General features: G+C 42.0%; 2 protein-coding genes across 2 annotated transcripts in view; one reads left to right on the forward strand and one right to left on the reverse strand.

Annotated features, from left to right (window-relative positions):
- The window catches only part of lrp1ab (low density lipoprotein receptor-related protein 1Ab), an 85,467-nt gene that overhangs the window by 48,282 nt on the left and 22,318 nt on the right, over window positions 1-14,867 (forward strand). The window contains exons 16-41 of the mRNA XM_017415061.3: window positions 549-689; window positions 1,022-1,147; window positions 1,850-1,966; window positions 2,057-2,137; window positions 2,218-2,385; window positions 3,434-3,616; window positions 4,613-4,810; window positions 4,921-5,166; window positions 5,303-5,500; window positions 6,494-6,698; window positions 6,890-7,054; window positions 7,327-7,571; window positions 8,390-8,521; window positions 8,724-8,951; window positions 9,066-9,240; window positions 9,530-9,624; window positions 9,749-9,898; window positions 10,075-10,215; window positions 10,334-10,462; window positions 10,559-10,690; window positions 10,769-10,903; window positions 11,008-11,137; window positions 11,261-11,387; window positions 11,610-11,761; window positions 11,855-11,979; window positions 12,096-12,470. Coding sequence (XP_017270550.1) covers window positions 549-689; window positions 1,022-1,147; window positions 1,850-1,966; window positions 2,057-2,137; window positions 2,218-2,385; window positions 3,434-3,616; window positions 4,613-4,810; window positions 4,921-5,166; window positions 5,303-5,500; window positions 6,494-6,698; window positions 6,890-7,054; window positions 7,327-7,571; window positions 8,390-8,521; window positions 8,724-8,951; window positions 9,066-9,240; window positions 9,530-9,624; window positions 9,749-9,898; window positions 10,075-10,215; window positions 10,334-10,462; window positions 10,559-10,690; window positions 10,769-10,903; window positions 11,008-11,137; window positions 11,261-11,387; window positions 11,610-11,761; window positions 11,855-11,979; window positions 12,096-12,470 — 4,299 coding nt within the window. The remainder of the gene's footprint in view (window positions 1-548; window positions 690-1,021; window positions 1,148-1,849; window positions 1,967-2,056; window positions 2,138-2,217; window positions 2,386-3,433; window positions 3,617-4,612; window positions 4,811-4,920; window positions 5,167-5,302; window positions 5,501-6,493; window positions 6,699-6,889; window positions 7,055-7,326; window positions 7,572-8,389; window positions 8,522-8,723; window positions 8,952-9,065; window positions 9,241-9,529; window positions 9,625-9,748; window positions 9,899-10,074; window positions 10,216-10,333; window positions 10,463-10,558; window positions 10,691-10,768; window positions 10,904-11,007; window positions 11,138-11,260; window positions 11,388-11,609; window positions 11,762-11,854; window positions 11,980-12,095; window positions 12,471-14,867) is intronic.
- Window positions 12,826-14,070, reverse strand: LOC108235222 (galanin receptor type 1-like). Its single transcript, XM_017415063.2, has one exon. The coding sequence runs from the start codon at window positions 13,992-13,994 to the stop codon at window positions 12,957-12,959; it is 1,038 nt and encodes a 345-aa protein (XP_017270552.1). The 5' UTR covers window positions 13,995-14,070; the 3' UTR covers window positions 12,826-12,956.

Here is a 14,867-nt window from a genome sequence, read left to right on the forward strand (position 1 = left end):
CTATTATTGCTAGTGTAAACCAAAAAAAAAAAAAATAGTTTCTGAAAGTAAAGCACCAGCTCACAGGAAATGTTCTCAGTTCAACAAAGAAAACTAGAACATTTTAGGTCCAACTCTTTAGCAGTACAACTATATTTTACTTTTGCAAATCCACATGTTAACTTTAATATTTAGCTTCTCTTTTAGTGATTTTCTTAGAATAATCTACAGGTTATGTTAACATTTTTACAACAGAAAGGATGCAGTTTTCTTCTTCAAAATATTGTAGTCATGTGTTATATTCTGTAGGAAATGTTGACTTTATTTATATTGTCTCTGTGAAGCATAACTACCTAAGACACACTAAGCAGGATCAATAGTTTTTCACCATTTTAAGATGAGTACAATGAATTATATTTGGTAACAGTTTTACACATCTTTCAAGAACATGTTTGTAATTTATTAGAGATTTATTTAAAAAAAAAAGCAGAGCTTTGTTTTGTTTTAGTGCTCAGTTTGCATCCCAGCGACTTATCTGTTTCTGCTCCCACCCTGGGTTTCCTCTCCAGCCAACCCCTCCTACGTTCCCCCGCCACAGTGCCAGCCCAAAGAGTTCGCCTGCAAGAACAACCGCTGCATCCAGGACCGCTGGAAATGTGATGGGGACAATGATTGTCTGGACAACAGCGACGAGGCCCCTGAACTCTGCCGTGAGTGTACCGACGTCATCGTCATGGATACACGGCAACACACAGAAAAACAAAATCACGCTTAAAAGGTCTTAGCTGACTCGAAGTGACAGAGCATGCATAGGAGTTTCCAAGATGCGTCTCTTTCCATGCAGTGCAACGTTGCCAACTTTGTTCTCATTAGCTGATTCCCTGAAGCAAAAACTCACATTGATTATAGGATTTTTTCTCTCTCACTTTTTACTTAAAATGGGATTCATATGGTTACTTTGTAGGCAAAAACAGGTTGATGAAAACTAACTGTAGTATTTTTTTAAAGTTAAATGTATGTTTTATTTTTGTTTCTTATTCAGACCAGCACACCTGCCCAGCTGACAGATTCAAATGCCAGAACAACCGCTGCATCCCTCTGCGATGGCTGTGTGACGGAGACAATGACTGCGGCAACGATGAGGATGAATCAAACACCACCTGCTCTGGTATGGGAAAGACAGACCTGAACGCAGTTAATTTAGTAGTTCTATTCTGTTTGATGTTGTGCAAGATAGACTGAAATTATTATCTAAGCAGCAGATTTTAATGCTGTGTAAGGCTTTCCAGTTCTTGCTTCACCTGAATATGTTTCGTGAAAGGTTGCAGCGAACTTCTGCATGTAAAGCATCTGTAAATTTTAAAATTTGGTTAACAAATGTTAAATATTATTCAGTTTTAGGCAGTGCAAAAGTTTGTTGTTTTAGAGGATCAGATTTTCAAATCTAGAATTCTGATCATTAAAAGGATTTGGAATTAATTTCAACCAACTCTGAGCAACAAATCAACTAATATTCTCAAAGGTTTAGGAAATCTAATGCAGATGATTTTTCCAGTTTTAAGAATTAGTGAATAAGATGAAAGATGCAGTTTATTGGCGTTAACAAATAACACAACTTACAGCAAGCACTTTTAAAAGTAAAGACATATCTGTGGGCTGAAACACATCAATGTTGCATTTGATGCTTTTATAAGAGCCAAATAATAACTTTCCTTAAATAAATTAAATTGGTTTGAGGCGATAAAAAAAATTGTTATTTTTAACCATCTGTTTTGTTGGTTTACTTTGCAAGCTTTAATATTACTTCAAAAAAAAATTAAAGAAGGCTTTTTACAGTACTGAACTCTTTGGTCCCATTTTTCCCTTCCAGCTCGTACATGTCCTCCGAACCAGTACCCCTGTGCCAGTGGGCGCTGCATCCCCATCTCCTGGACATGTGACCTGGATGACGACTGTGGAGATCGCTCCGATGAGCCAGACTCCTGTGGTGGGTGCTTGCTGCACTTTGATATCGTTGTTTATTTATTTTCTTCAACGTAATCCGTTTAATGCCTCTTCTCTTGTCTCCTTCCCCCAGCCTATCCAACCTGCTTCCCTCTAACCCAGTTTACCTGCGCTAATGGCCGCTGCATCAATATCAATTGGCGCTGTGACAACGGTGAGGATTCTTTCCTTTCAGCCTCCATAAAGCATGAAAACGGTTCAACAAACGAGAATAAAACCTCCTGTGTTGTTCAGACAATGACTGTGGGGACAACAGCGATGAAGCTGGCTGCAGCCATTCCTGTTCCAGTGTCCAGTTTAAATGCAACAGTGGCCGCTGCATCCCAGAATACTGGACCTGCGATGGGGACAATGACTGTGGAGACTACAGCGACGAGACTCATGCTAACTGTACCAACCGGGGTAAGTAGGAGTCTTTTATGGCAAACCTATAGGCTTTTATTACAGCACTGTCTTCTCTCCAACAGTGTTTGTTGGGAAATGTTGTCATGCACCTGATTAAAGTTCTAATCACATCGTGCATTGTGTTTCTCCGTTTGCCCAATGCTTTTTGAAGTCATCGTATCTCAACAACGAGATCCTCGCTGTTTCCTGTGTTCTTTGTGCTCCTGCCTGCTTGCTTTACTCCACTTATCATTCTTTGCAAATCCTCTCCGTTGCCCTGTTCAGGATGTGATAATGTTTTGTGGTTAAATGACAATTAAACTCTTTCATGGTCGCATGCGAACGGCGCAGATGTTGTGGCTGCCGTGGCGATACGACTTCCCGTGTTTACGCTTTTGAATGGCTGGCGGCTGTTGTTTAGCTGCTGCACAATTTTCTGTTTAACCGATTGAGAGGGCAACATAGAAAAAAAAACAACAAAAAAAAACATATTGAGACATTCTTCTTTGAGTTTGAGCTGGTGTGCTTTAAAACACAAGCTCTTGTGCGCTACGTGTGCTGATGCTGTATGTACTGTTTGATCCATGCAGAAATGCGGCTCACTGCTGTCAAGTCCCAGCATGCAAAAATGGGGCCCAGCATGACCTGCTGGTCTGATCTGCAATCTGTGATCTGCTCTGTCTGCGTGTGTGTGTGTGTGTGAGAGAGAGAGAGAGAGTGATGCCTGGAAGCTATTAGGGGAAAAAAAGCAAGACTATCACCTTTCTTTCCTGTACAGTATATTCATATCTTTAAAGGTCATAATTCCCATTTCCTGTTTCCCTTTTTTCATGAAGGGATTGGTGGTACCTCTAATCTGCCTGTAACATTTGTCAGTGAGATGTTGAATTTGGCTCAGTATCAGCTACAAAGCGAATAACTATAATGACCAAATTAATTTTAATGCTTTTAATTGTTTTTCACTTGTAGATGTCTTCTTACTGTTTTGACATTGGATGAAACATGCAGTCCATCCTCGTTGTTTGCTAACTATAACACCTAATCGAGTTGTTTTTCTCTCCCCCAGTAACCCGTCCTCCTGGTGGCTGCCATGGGGATGAGTTTCAGTGTCGGGTGGATGGCCTGTGCATTCCCATGCGCTGGCGCTGTGACGGTGACCACGACTGTATTGACCTCAGCGACGAGAACAACTGTGAGGGTGTCACCCACATGTGTGACTCAGCAGTCAAGTTCAGCTGCAGGGACTCCGGTAAGGATTCATTCATGTGCCCTGTGATGAATCTTTAACTGTACGATGTTTTTATACAAGTGCAATTTGATCCACTAAGTGCTACTTGACAATTGTTTTTTATTTTGGAAGCAATCAAAAGAACTGGTGAAGGACTGTAATTTGCAGAGATTTGAAATGAGTTTTTTTGTTTTCATTTTAACTTGGTTAATACTGACACGACCAAGCCCTAAACCTGTATAAAAACCATCTTGAGGAAACATTTTAAGTGTCTCATATTTAAAAAAAAAAACTTTTAACAGTCAGTTGCTATGTCCTTTAAGCTGCCCTGTAGACTGTTTTTGACTAGCACAAGATTTCAGGTACTTATTAACAACTTTATGTAAATCGTTAATTATAGACTGGCCTGAGTAACTATTTTTGTTCTCCCCTGTTTCTGGCATCTTGTTGAATAACATAACAAATTGTAGATGTAGTATTTCTTGAAGGAATGCATATCACCCACTGCCTTTCATACAAAGCTTTCAAGCAAATATTTTGGTGGCCACATGACGTGTCTTTTGCAATTTGTTGCTACTCACAGTATATGTTGTGGCTACTACACCACCACATTTTAGCCAGTTATGACCATTTTTGTGTTTGCAGAGATTGATGAGTTGTGGCGGCCATCTTGATTTTGAAATTATTAGTAGTAGTTGTCAGTTGGAATTTCTTAACATCACATATATGACTCCATATTTATGACCAAAGCAAAATATGCAAATGCAGCAAATTTTTTGTGTCAAAGGTTGTAGAACTGGATGCAATATGTCACCTTAGAGCCACTACACAGGAGCTTTGTATAAAGCTACAATTAGTTTTTCAGACTAGTTTATAGTATCACAAATCATACGTACTAGTTCTGCATACAGAAGCTTTACTTTTGAATAAAACTTGAAAAACTCTGAACATACACTGACTGAAAAACTATTGATTAGTCCATAAGCTGAGATTTTATATATATTTTGGCTTTGTCAGCTCGCTGTATCAGCAAGGCCTGGGTGTGTGATGGCGACAGCGACTGTGAGGACAATTCAGATGAGGACAACTGTGAGGCGTTAGTGTGCAAGTTGTCCCACCACATGTGTGCTACCAACGACTCCATCTGTCTGCCTGCTGAGAAGCTGTGTGATGGCACAGACGATTGTCCGGATGGATCCGATGAGAAACTTTGTGGTAAACAAAAAGCACAACACTTTCCAGTTTGATATCCAAACCACAAATAGGACATGCAGTTCTTCTTTCATGGATAAATCTGAACCCTGTTGTCTCTGTTTCTTTTGCAGACTTGTGCTCTGTGGACAATGGGGGTTGCAGTCACAACTGCAGCATCATTCCCGGGGAGGGCTTCATGTGCTCTTGTCCCCTGGGCATGGAGCTGGGACGTGACAACAAGACCTGCCAGATCCAGAGCTTTTGTGCCAAACATCTTAAATGTAGTCAGAAGTGTGAACAGGAAAAATCCAGCGTCAAGTGCTCCTGCTATGAGGGCTGGGAGCTGGAGGCTGATATGGAAAGCTGCAAAAGCACTGGTAAGGAAAAACAGAAACTTTCTCACATAAAATAATTGTTTTAAAGCATACTACCGTCTCATTTATTCTTTTTGTGAAACTGGATTTTCAAGATGGGTTCTATGGTACTGAGACGTTAACACTTCTGTTTTTTCAGATCCCTTCAAACCTTTCATCATCTTTTCAAATCGACATGAGATCAGGAGAATCGACCTTCACAAGGGAGAGTTCAGCGTGCTTGTTCCAGGCCTAAGGAACACCATCGCTTTGGACTTCCACCTCAACCAGAGCACCCTTTACTGGACCGATGTTGTGGAGGACAAGATCTATCGTGGGAAACTGTCTGACAATGGAGGTAAGGCAGCTGTCAGAATGTTAGATCCTGTTGAAAACTATACAGGGTGGCAGAATCAATGGGCACTTGGAGTATAGTTTAAATATTATTTATTTAAACATTCCGTGTCATCCATTTATAATTAAAAATATGCTTGCAAAGCCTGAGCATTTATGAATAAGGAACTTTCACTGGGCAAATTGACTGTAATTTCTCGGAGCCGAATGTTCCTGAAGAGTCAGAGTGGCATTCTGTGACCCTGAAAAAATCTCCCAGGTCATGGTCAGCCTTTCCTGCTCCAAAACCCCAGGTCTCCTTGCCAATCAAGGTTGTGTTCCCAGCACTGCACTTCGGGGGCACACGGAAGGCTTTGTCTCTTCCCATTTGTCTCGGCACTCGCTGTGCGTGACCGTTGCCAGAACACTGACGTTGTGTAGGAGGAACAAAACTCTGCTGTTTCACTCCCCAGCTCTTGGAGTCCACCATAAATACAGGCTTCGAGAGCGGAGACGTGATGGCCAGCTCATAGATCAGCTCCTGCTGCTCGTTATGGAGGTCATTACAGTGTTTTCAAGCATATACTGAACTGCCAACTTCTTAATAAGGACACACAGCATTCCTTCAACTAAAGTGTCAAGAGGTTGTATCGTTTACCATCTAATTACTAACCGAAGGCCTTGTGATCTTAGAGATCACATCATGTTTGTTTTTTCACTGGGTTCACATGAGAGCCAGTTGTTTCTGGAAAACGATAAAGAAAAGAGAAAGTTGATGCATTCTGCTTGTTTTCTTAAGAATGAGGTTAGGGAAATGGCGCTTGTCAAAGTCCGAGCCACATCAGGACTGTTTCCTATTCACTGATGAGTTCCATAAGAGTAAGGAATTCTAAACAGTGCTGTAGTTTCAATAGGTAGTTGTTTTTGCCAAATGTGTTATAAAGAACAAAACATCATCCTATTTTTTAATCCTTGATTTTTCTGTGTTGTTTTTGTGTGTGTGTGTTTGTGTGATCAGCTCTGACCAGTTTTGAGGTGGTGATTCAGTATGGCCTGGCTACTCCAGAGGGCCTCGCTGTGGACTGGATAGCAGGAAACATTTACTGGGTGGAGAGTAATCTGGACCAGATCGAGGTGGCCAAACTGGACGGGACCATGAGAACCACCCTTTTGGCTGGGGAAGTAGAGCATCCCCGGGCAATCGCTCTTGACCCTCGTGATGGGTGAGAAGCACAGACAAAGGGATTCTAAGGTCACAGTAGTAAATGCGAAACTGCTGGAATTTCCAAAGCTTTTTTTTTTTTCCATGAAGATTAATTTATTCCACATACTGTACTTTCTATTAAACCTTACTCCTGTCAAAATACTGAGCACATCTGGTAAAGCCCTCACACCGGGAACTTTCTGTTGGCAGGATTTTGTTTTGGACCGACTGGGATGCTAGTTTGCCCAGGATAGAGGCAGCATCTATGAGCGGTGAAGGCAGACGCACCATCCACAGGGAGACGGGCAGTGGAGGCTGGCCCAACGGACTCACTGTGGATTACATGGAAAGACGTATTGTCTGGATTGATGCCAGGTAGCATTCGCCACAAGCCTTCTTTTATACTGCATCCACCCACACACTCAGGTCATCTCTTTTTTTTTTGGCCGTATACATTTTTACTTGTGGTACATCAGTTGCTCGGGAGGTAATTGGAATTGGACGACTTATCAGCTTGCATGATTTGTAACTGGCGAGGTTGACACTCCAGTCCAATTTTTTTCCAGTCTGTGAATGAACCACAGCTAAGAAGCTGATCTGATTTTTGTCAACGTAATGTATACACCTCTGTTCTGATGCTTTCTAAGGTCGGATGCTATCTACTCTGCAATGTACGATGGCTCTGGGCTGATCGAGGTGCTGCGGGGTCACGAGTATTTATCCCACCCATTTGCTGTCACCATGTATGGAGGAGAGGTCTACTGGACTGACTGGAGGACTAACACACTGGCCAAAGCCAACAAATGGACTGGGCACAACGTCACTGTAGTCCAGCGCACCAACACACAGCCCTTTGACTTGCAGGTCTATCATCCATCCAGGCAACCTCTGGGTACGTTTCACACCAAATACTAACAATAATAGAAAAACAGAAAAAAGGAAAAAAAAAAGTCTGTAACTCAGATTTACCTTGTTGGTCTTTGATTTCATAAAAAAATGTTGACGTGTTCACAGTTCATTGTTTGTTTGTTTTTTCATACCTCCTACTCTCCAAAGACAGCTGACCTTTTAGATCTGCGAGACGTGTTGTTTCCTCACACAGGAGCAATTTGAACATCTCTGCTGCCTTGTTGATCAAAAAGTCACCTCACTGTTTATCGTTTTACCCCCTGCAACGTAAATGTTACACACTGATCTCAAAGGAATGCATGACTGACAAGATGACAAGAGGCTTGTCACAAGAGTTTTACAGTGTTCTGTCACGTCAGACTGTCACCTTTATATTCTGCGAGCACAGGCTTTGGGTTCACTCGTGCATGTGTGTGTGAGCAGCAAAAAGGTGCTGGGTTGTTTAATTAGCGACAAGATAAAAAGAGATCTCAGTGAACTGTTAACTGACAGCTTGAACCACTTCTTGTGACAGTGATAAGACAAGTTGTGTTGACAGATCTGGCAACCAAAGTTGCTCTCTGCTTTAATGATCCTTAGGGGGCTTTTGGTGAAAGAGTCCTTAAAACTCAGGAAGATTTGAAATGAACTCCAATTATTGTGATTTAAACTGCATCTGATGTGAGTTTGCTTAATAGTACAGTAGATAGTGATTTATTCACCTTAACCTGTAAGGTGTTGTGTGAGCTCTGTCTCATCTGATTTTTTTTTTGTGCATCTGTCTTTTGTGAGATATGCTTAAGATGTTTTTGTTCCCTTTAGCTCCAAACCCATGTGCCACCAGTGATAGTAAAGGCCCTTGCTCCCACCTGTGTCTGATCAACTTTAACCAAACCTATTCCTGCGCCTGCCCTCACCTCATGAAACTGCTGCCTGACAAACGCACCTGCAAAGGCAAGAAGCTGTCTTACTTCTACCAATGTGCTCTTTTTTAACTAAAAACCTGCTGCTGTGAGAGTCATACGCTGCAAGAGAGTTAACATTAAAAAACAAAAACAAATACAAACGCTGTCTAATTGTGCTCTCCAAAAAAAGATGTTACAGGTAACTGATATATGTTAATAATTTAACTGTATATTTTTTTTATGTTTTCCAGAGTCTCGAAAGTTCTTACTTTATGCTCGTCAGATTGAGATCCGAGGTGTTGACATCGACAACCCCTACTACAACTACATCATCTCCTTCACTGTGCCAGACATAGACAATGTGACGGTGGTGGATTATGATGCAGTGGAGCATCGTATCTACTGGTCAGATGTGCGAACACAGACCATCAAAAGAGCTTTTATTAACGGCACAGGAGTGGAGACTGTTGTGTCAGCAGGTAAGAACAAGCTCACAAAGACCTGTTATCGCAGTTTTGGTTTAATTCTCTTTGTACTAAAGTTTAGTGTATTCCCTGAAAATCCTGTTTTGTTGTTGTTCTGCCATTCTTCAGACCTTCCTAATGCCCACGGGTTGGCAGTAGACTGGGTGTCAAGGAACCTTTTCTGGACCAGCTATGATGCCAATAAGAAGCAGATCAATGTGGCTAGACTGGATGGATCCTTCAAGAACGCGGTCCTCCAGGGATTAGACAGGCCCCACTGTTTGGTGGCTCACCCTCTGCTAGGGTGAGGAATATCTCCAGTTATTCAGTAATTACTGGATGTACAGCTACAACTGATTATCTTTTAGAGTCAGACCAATTCAAGATGGCTGCTGCAGCTAATTGATCTCAGCAAATACAAAAATGTCAATTTAACAGATATTGGGTTACCATTTGGTATGGTAGTAGCTGAGAGTCATCCTAATTTTTATCCTGCTTTTTATGATATGATTCACATAATAAAACTTTTTAAAGTCACTTCTGACTTTAGTCAGACAGATTGTACACAATATCTATCCTATTTTACTCCTCAGGAAGCTTTATTGGACTGACGGTGACAACATAAGCATGGCTAACATGGACGGTACCAACCTCACCCTGCTTTTCACCGATCAAAAAGGCCCAATGGGTGAGTAGACATAACTAAGAAAATACTTCGAATCTATGTTTGAGTCTTCATGGTATACACACAATTAAGAGTTTTAACGAAGCATGTATAGATATATAGTGACATAATTTGTTTCTCTATTCAGGGCTGTCTATCGACTATGAAAAGAACCAGCTGTACTGGATCAGCTCAGGAAACAGCACCATTAATCGATGTCAGCTTGATGGATCTAAGCTGGAGATCCTGGAAGGGGTTAAAGGCAAACTTACCAAAGCTACTGCACTGGCTATTATGGGTAAGTTCAACAAGGCAATGGTTTCTGTATACTATACATATTTTGTTGCATTAATGTTTGTATCCATATTGTTCCATTTGTCTGTTTTTTTTATTTTCCTGAGTTGATCTTACCACAACTTGCCCATTAATGAAAAGATAGTTTTAAAAGATATGAATGAATTTCAATCACTGTAGGAGACAAACTCTGGTGGGCCGACCAAGGAACTGATCAGATAGGAACCTGCGACAAGAAGGATGGCGGAAATTGGAAGGTTTTGCGAAACAACACCTCACCGATGATGCACATGAGGATCTATGATGAGGATGTGCAGAAAGGTAACAAATATCACTTGGAAAATAACTTTTTTAACAAACCTGTTAAGATTTAATTAACCTTACAAGAGAAGGGGGAAGAAAGGACTTTTTTGATCTTTTTTCTGATCTTTTCTTTTAGCGGGTATCAATCTGTGCAGTAACAACAACGGTGACTGCTCACAGCTGTGTCTGCCCACCTCTTTAACAACCAGATCCTGTATGTGCACAGCTGGATACAGCCTCAAAACAGGGAAGCAGTCCTGTGAGGGTAAGCAGCTTTTTCATAGCTACTATTGTACATGGAATATAAATGTTTTGTCCAAAAAAAAAAACAACCAAACCTTATTGTACCTTTCCTGAGCAGGTATGGGATCTTTCCTGCTTTACTCTGTTCATGAGGGAATTAGAGGAATACCACTTGACCCGGGAGACAAATCTGATGCCTTGGTGCCAGTGTCTGGGACCTCTCTGGCCGTCGGCATTGACTTCCACGCTGGTGAGTGCCACCTCAAGGCGTCGGTAAATGAATGTCTGTCTGAGTGACATTTTAAAGCTGTCACCGTCTCCTCCACAGAGAATGACACCATCTACTGGGTGGACATGGGACTGAGCACCATCAGCAGGGCGAAGAGAGATCAGACGTGGAGAGAGGATGTGGTGACCAATGGGATCGGCAGGGTGGAGGGCATAACTGTGGACTGGATTGCAGGTGCAGTCATGACACAATTTAAATCGGACTTAAATTTATTTAGAAAATGATGTGTTCCACATGTAAAGCACAACATCTGACTTGTATTTTTTTTTCTTATACAGGAAATATTTACTGGACTGACCAGGGCTTTGACGTAATTGAAGTGGCCAGGCTTAATGGCTCATTCCGCTATGTGGTCATTTCTCAGGGTCTGGACAAACCCAGAGCTATAACTGTCCACCCAGTCAAAGGGTAAGTTTAACTCTGGCTCTGAGTCACAATACTGCCTTAAAATACTTCTAAAACTTTAAATCACTAAGTTGTTTTTTTTTTTCACTACTCTTTCAAATTCCCCCCGTGTGTCTCTGCCTGCAGGTACTTGTTTTGGACAGAGTGGGGTCAGTATCCCCGTATTGAACGCTCTCGGTTGGACGGCTCCCAGAGGTTGGTCTTGGTCAACACGAGCATCAGCTGGCCAAATGGAATCTCCATCGACTACAAGGTATGCTTCAGACCACCCTAAATACGTTTGATTTGTTAAGACAGAACATTTCTCATGTTCTTTTGTACAACAGTGAGCCTTATTTATTTAAATCTGATTTATAAGTGTATAATTAATTATACCTGAATCAACAAACAGCTAGTCTTCAATGTGCTGCTCTATCATAGTCTTTATTCCAAAGGAGATGTTTGGAGGCAATTCTTTTTCCGTTTTGCATTGCAGGAGGGTCAGCTGTATTGGTGCGATGCCCGAACGGATAAGATTGAGCGCATCAACTTGGAAACCGGACAGAACAGGGAGCTGGTGCTGGCCAGCAACAACATGGACATGTTTGCTGTGTCTGTATTTGAGGAACACATTTACTGGAGTGATAGGCAAGTTGTTTTTAATTTTAATATATTTTTTAAATGTTTCATATTACAATCTGGTGTTAATTAAAAGTTTTGTTGTCTTTTCCTTTTTTTCAGGACTCATGCCAATGGCTCCATCAAGAGAGGTAACAAAGACAATGCTACAGATGCTGTGCAGCTCAGGACGGGTATTGGTGTTCAGCTGAAAGACATCAAGGTTTTCAACAGGGAAAGGCAGCAAGGTGGGAACACATAAAGCAACAAGCAGTCACATTAAAATTATTAAAATCTTTCAAAACCCAGTTTAACTCCCTTCAGTTCAAATGCTTATTTACTGAGCGTGTCATGTTTTCCACAGGCACAAACATCTGTAAAGACAACAATGGTGGCTGTGAACAGCTGTGTCTTTACCGTGGCAACGGGGAGCGCACCTGCGCCTGTGCTCATGGCATGCTGGCAGAAGACAACCGCAGCTGCCGCGACTACGACGGATACCTGCTGTACTCAGAGCGGACCATACTGAAAAGCATCCACCTGTCCGACGAGACGAACCTCAACGCACCGATCAAACCGTTCGAGGACCCGGACCACATGAAGAACGTCATCGCCCTCAGCTTCGATTACCACGGGGGCGGAGGGAAGGGAGCCAACCGCATCTTCTTCAGTGACATTCACTTTGGCAACATCCAGCAGATCAACGATGACGGCACGGATCGCAAGATTGTGGTGGACAGTAAGTGTTGAGTCATCGCTTGCATGTTGATTATTTGACAATCCCAAACAAAATGATTCCTATGATGCCAGGAAAAAAATCAAGAAATACGCCAGTTTTGTGTGTTTATTGGTGTTGCATTGAGATCAGGGTTCTGAACTAAAATAGATGTAAACACTTTGGCCATATTTTCAACTACTACTAAAATCATAGGACAAAAAGACAGTTAGGTTTTATCACTGTTTTGTGATATTCTCCATGCACAAATATTTATTTCTTATTAAAATCATTGTTATAAAAATCTCCATAACCATTCATAAACTTTGGGATGATAAATCATTTTGCAATTTATTTGAATGTATTTGCCATTGCTTGGTGTGTTTCATTATATTTTTATCATGAGAAAATAAATTATAGATACATACATACAATATAGAAACATTATGTCATTTAATTCAGTCAATTATTGAGTTGGTATTAAGCAGCAGTGTTTGTTTCTGGTTAAAGTCAGTTTTGACCTCTCTCTGAGGTTGTGTCTAGCTCAAAGGGCTGTACTGTGTCTCTTCTTATTACACATAGACAACCAATCAAACAGCTTTTGCACCATGTCCAGCGTTCTCTTCCTAGTGCTAATAAGTCCCGTCTAAACTTATGAGACATGAAACCATACAGCACAGGGTTTACCACTGCCACTGAGGACGACAAGAGTCTGGCCAGGAGGGCAAAAGTGTTGTAGCCCGGCGAGCCGGTTAGAGTTCCCCGAATAATGGAGAACATGAGGATATAGGAGGGCAGCCAGAGCAGAGTAAAGACGAGGACCAGGAGAGCCGACGTGTGAGTGACTTGACGCTGATAACGTTCCAGCTGGGGGGCGTTGCAGATCCGCTGTGCATGTCGAAGAAAGCAATAGATCTTGGTGTACATCAGTACAATGATGCCTAATGGTAAAGCAAAGCCGAAGAGAAATAGAGCGATGCTGTAGACCAGCTGGCTGAAGTCAGACAAGAAGGCGAAGCAGTAAACTGTGCTGGAAAAAGTAATGGTGCGGAAAGCGAACTGTGGCGCTGCCAAAGCAGAGGCGGGAACCCAGAGCAGGGCAACGGTCACTTTAATTCGTCGGTGCATCCTTGACCGGTACGTCCAGGTGGGGTGCACCACTGTAAGGTATCGTGTCACTGCCAACGCCGCCAGGGTGAACACAGAGGCGGCCGAACAGGCGACGCTCAGGAAACTGATGGCTTTGCACAGGAAGTTGCCGAAAGGCCAGAAGCCCAAGGTGATGGCAGAGGTGTGGAAGGGCAGGCAGAATAACAGCAACAGGTCTGCAGCGCTCAGAGCCAGCAGCAGCGTGTCTGTGCCATGAGGCGGCTGACTTTCTTTCCTCCTCCTGCCAGTAAGGATAGTCATGACCAGGGTTTGCCCCACCAGTCCAGTTACCAGAATCAGCCCATCCAGGATGGGAACCAAGGCTTTTGTTAAAACCTCATGCTTTTTGTTTATCTGGTCAGAGTCACTGTCGTTTATTTGCTGTCTCAAAGTCTCCATGGCGTCACAGTGAAAGCTTTTTAATCTCAATGAAAATCCTAACAGGACGCAGGATCTGAGTCACTAATCAGTTTGCACCAATTCATCTCTGGAAATAAATGAGCATAATTACACTCCAGTGAGACGGCTACCACTTTGATAATGATAGCAATTAGTTAAGCTGGTTTCACACCGGTCATTTGTCTTCTACACTGACATCTACTGTGTTCTCGAAGGAAGAAAAGGTCCAAAAATGTACTGTGCAGATTGTTTTTTTATCTGGAGCTGTACATGAAATTAACAAAAAGGTGTAGTTATTTTATGTACGTGCTCCAAAAATCCTCTTTTTCCTGAGTAATGTAATAGTCCTGCCGGTGTCTCATAGAGTCTCAATAATATTTTTTAAAATGTTCTCTTATCACACTCTGGAGGAAAAAAAAATCCCCCTCGTATAAGGCAATCAAAAACATGACCATGTGATCTTAAAAGGCGGCCTTTACTTTGAGTCTTTGGCTTTTATTAAGCTCCGTTAGAATGTTTGTTATTATCCAAGGAGAAGCTGTTTGGATCAAAAGTCAAATGTCGGTCCAGCAGTTCCTCTGAAGTTTCATCGATTCTTGAAACCAGGCAACAGTAGACAAATCCATCCGTGCTGTTGCTATCAGATATTTCTCCTTAAAAGCAGTCAGTGCTACTTGATGCAAAGTGCTCACCGCGGCAGGAGGCGTCTCGTCCATTTAAAAGCTCTTCAGAGACTCGAAGCCTGTAGAGTCCCCCAGCAGAGCAGTTGCTGTAGGATTCATACAGGGACGTTAAATCCTTAAAGGGGAGAAAATAGATTACTTGTAATAAAAATTGACCAAAAAAACCCCAGAAATAATTCCCAGCTGTACA

This window comes from Kryptolebias marmoratus, linkage group LG8 (genome assembly GCF_001649575.2).
Source record: "Kryptolebias marmoratus isolate JLee-2015 linkage group LG8, ASM164957v2, whole genome shotgun sequence".
In the NCBI taxonomy this organism is placed as follows: domain Eukaryota; kingdom Metazoa; phylum Chordata; class Actinopteri; order Cyprinodontiformes; family Rivulidae; genus Kryptolebias; species Kryptolebias marmoratus.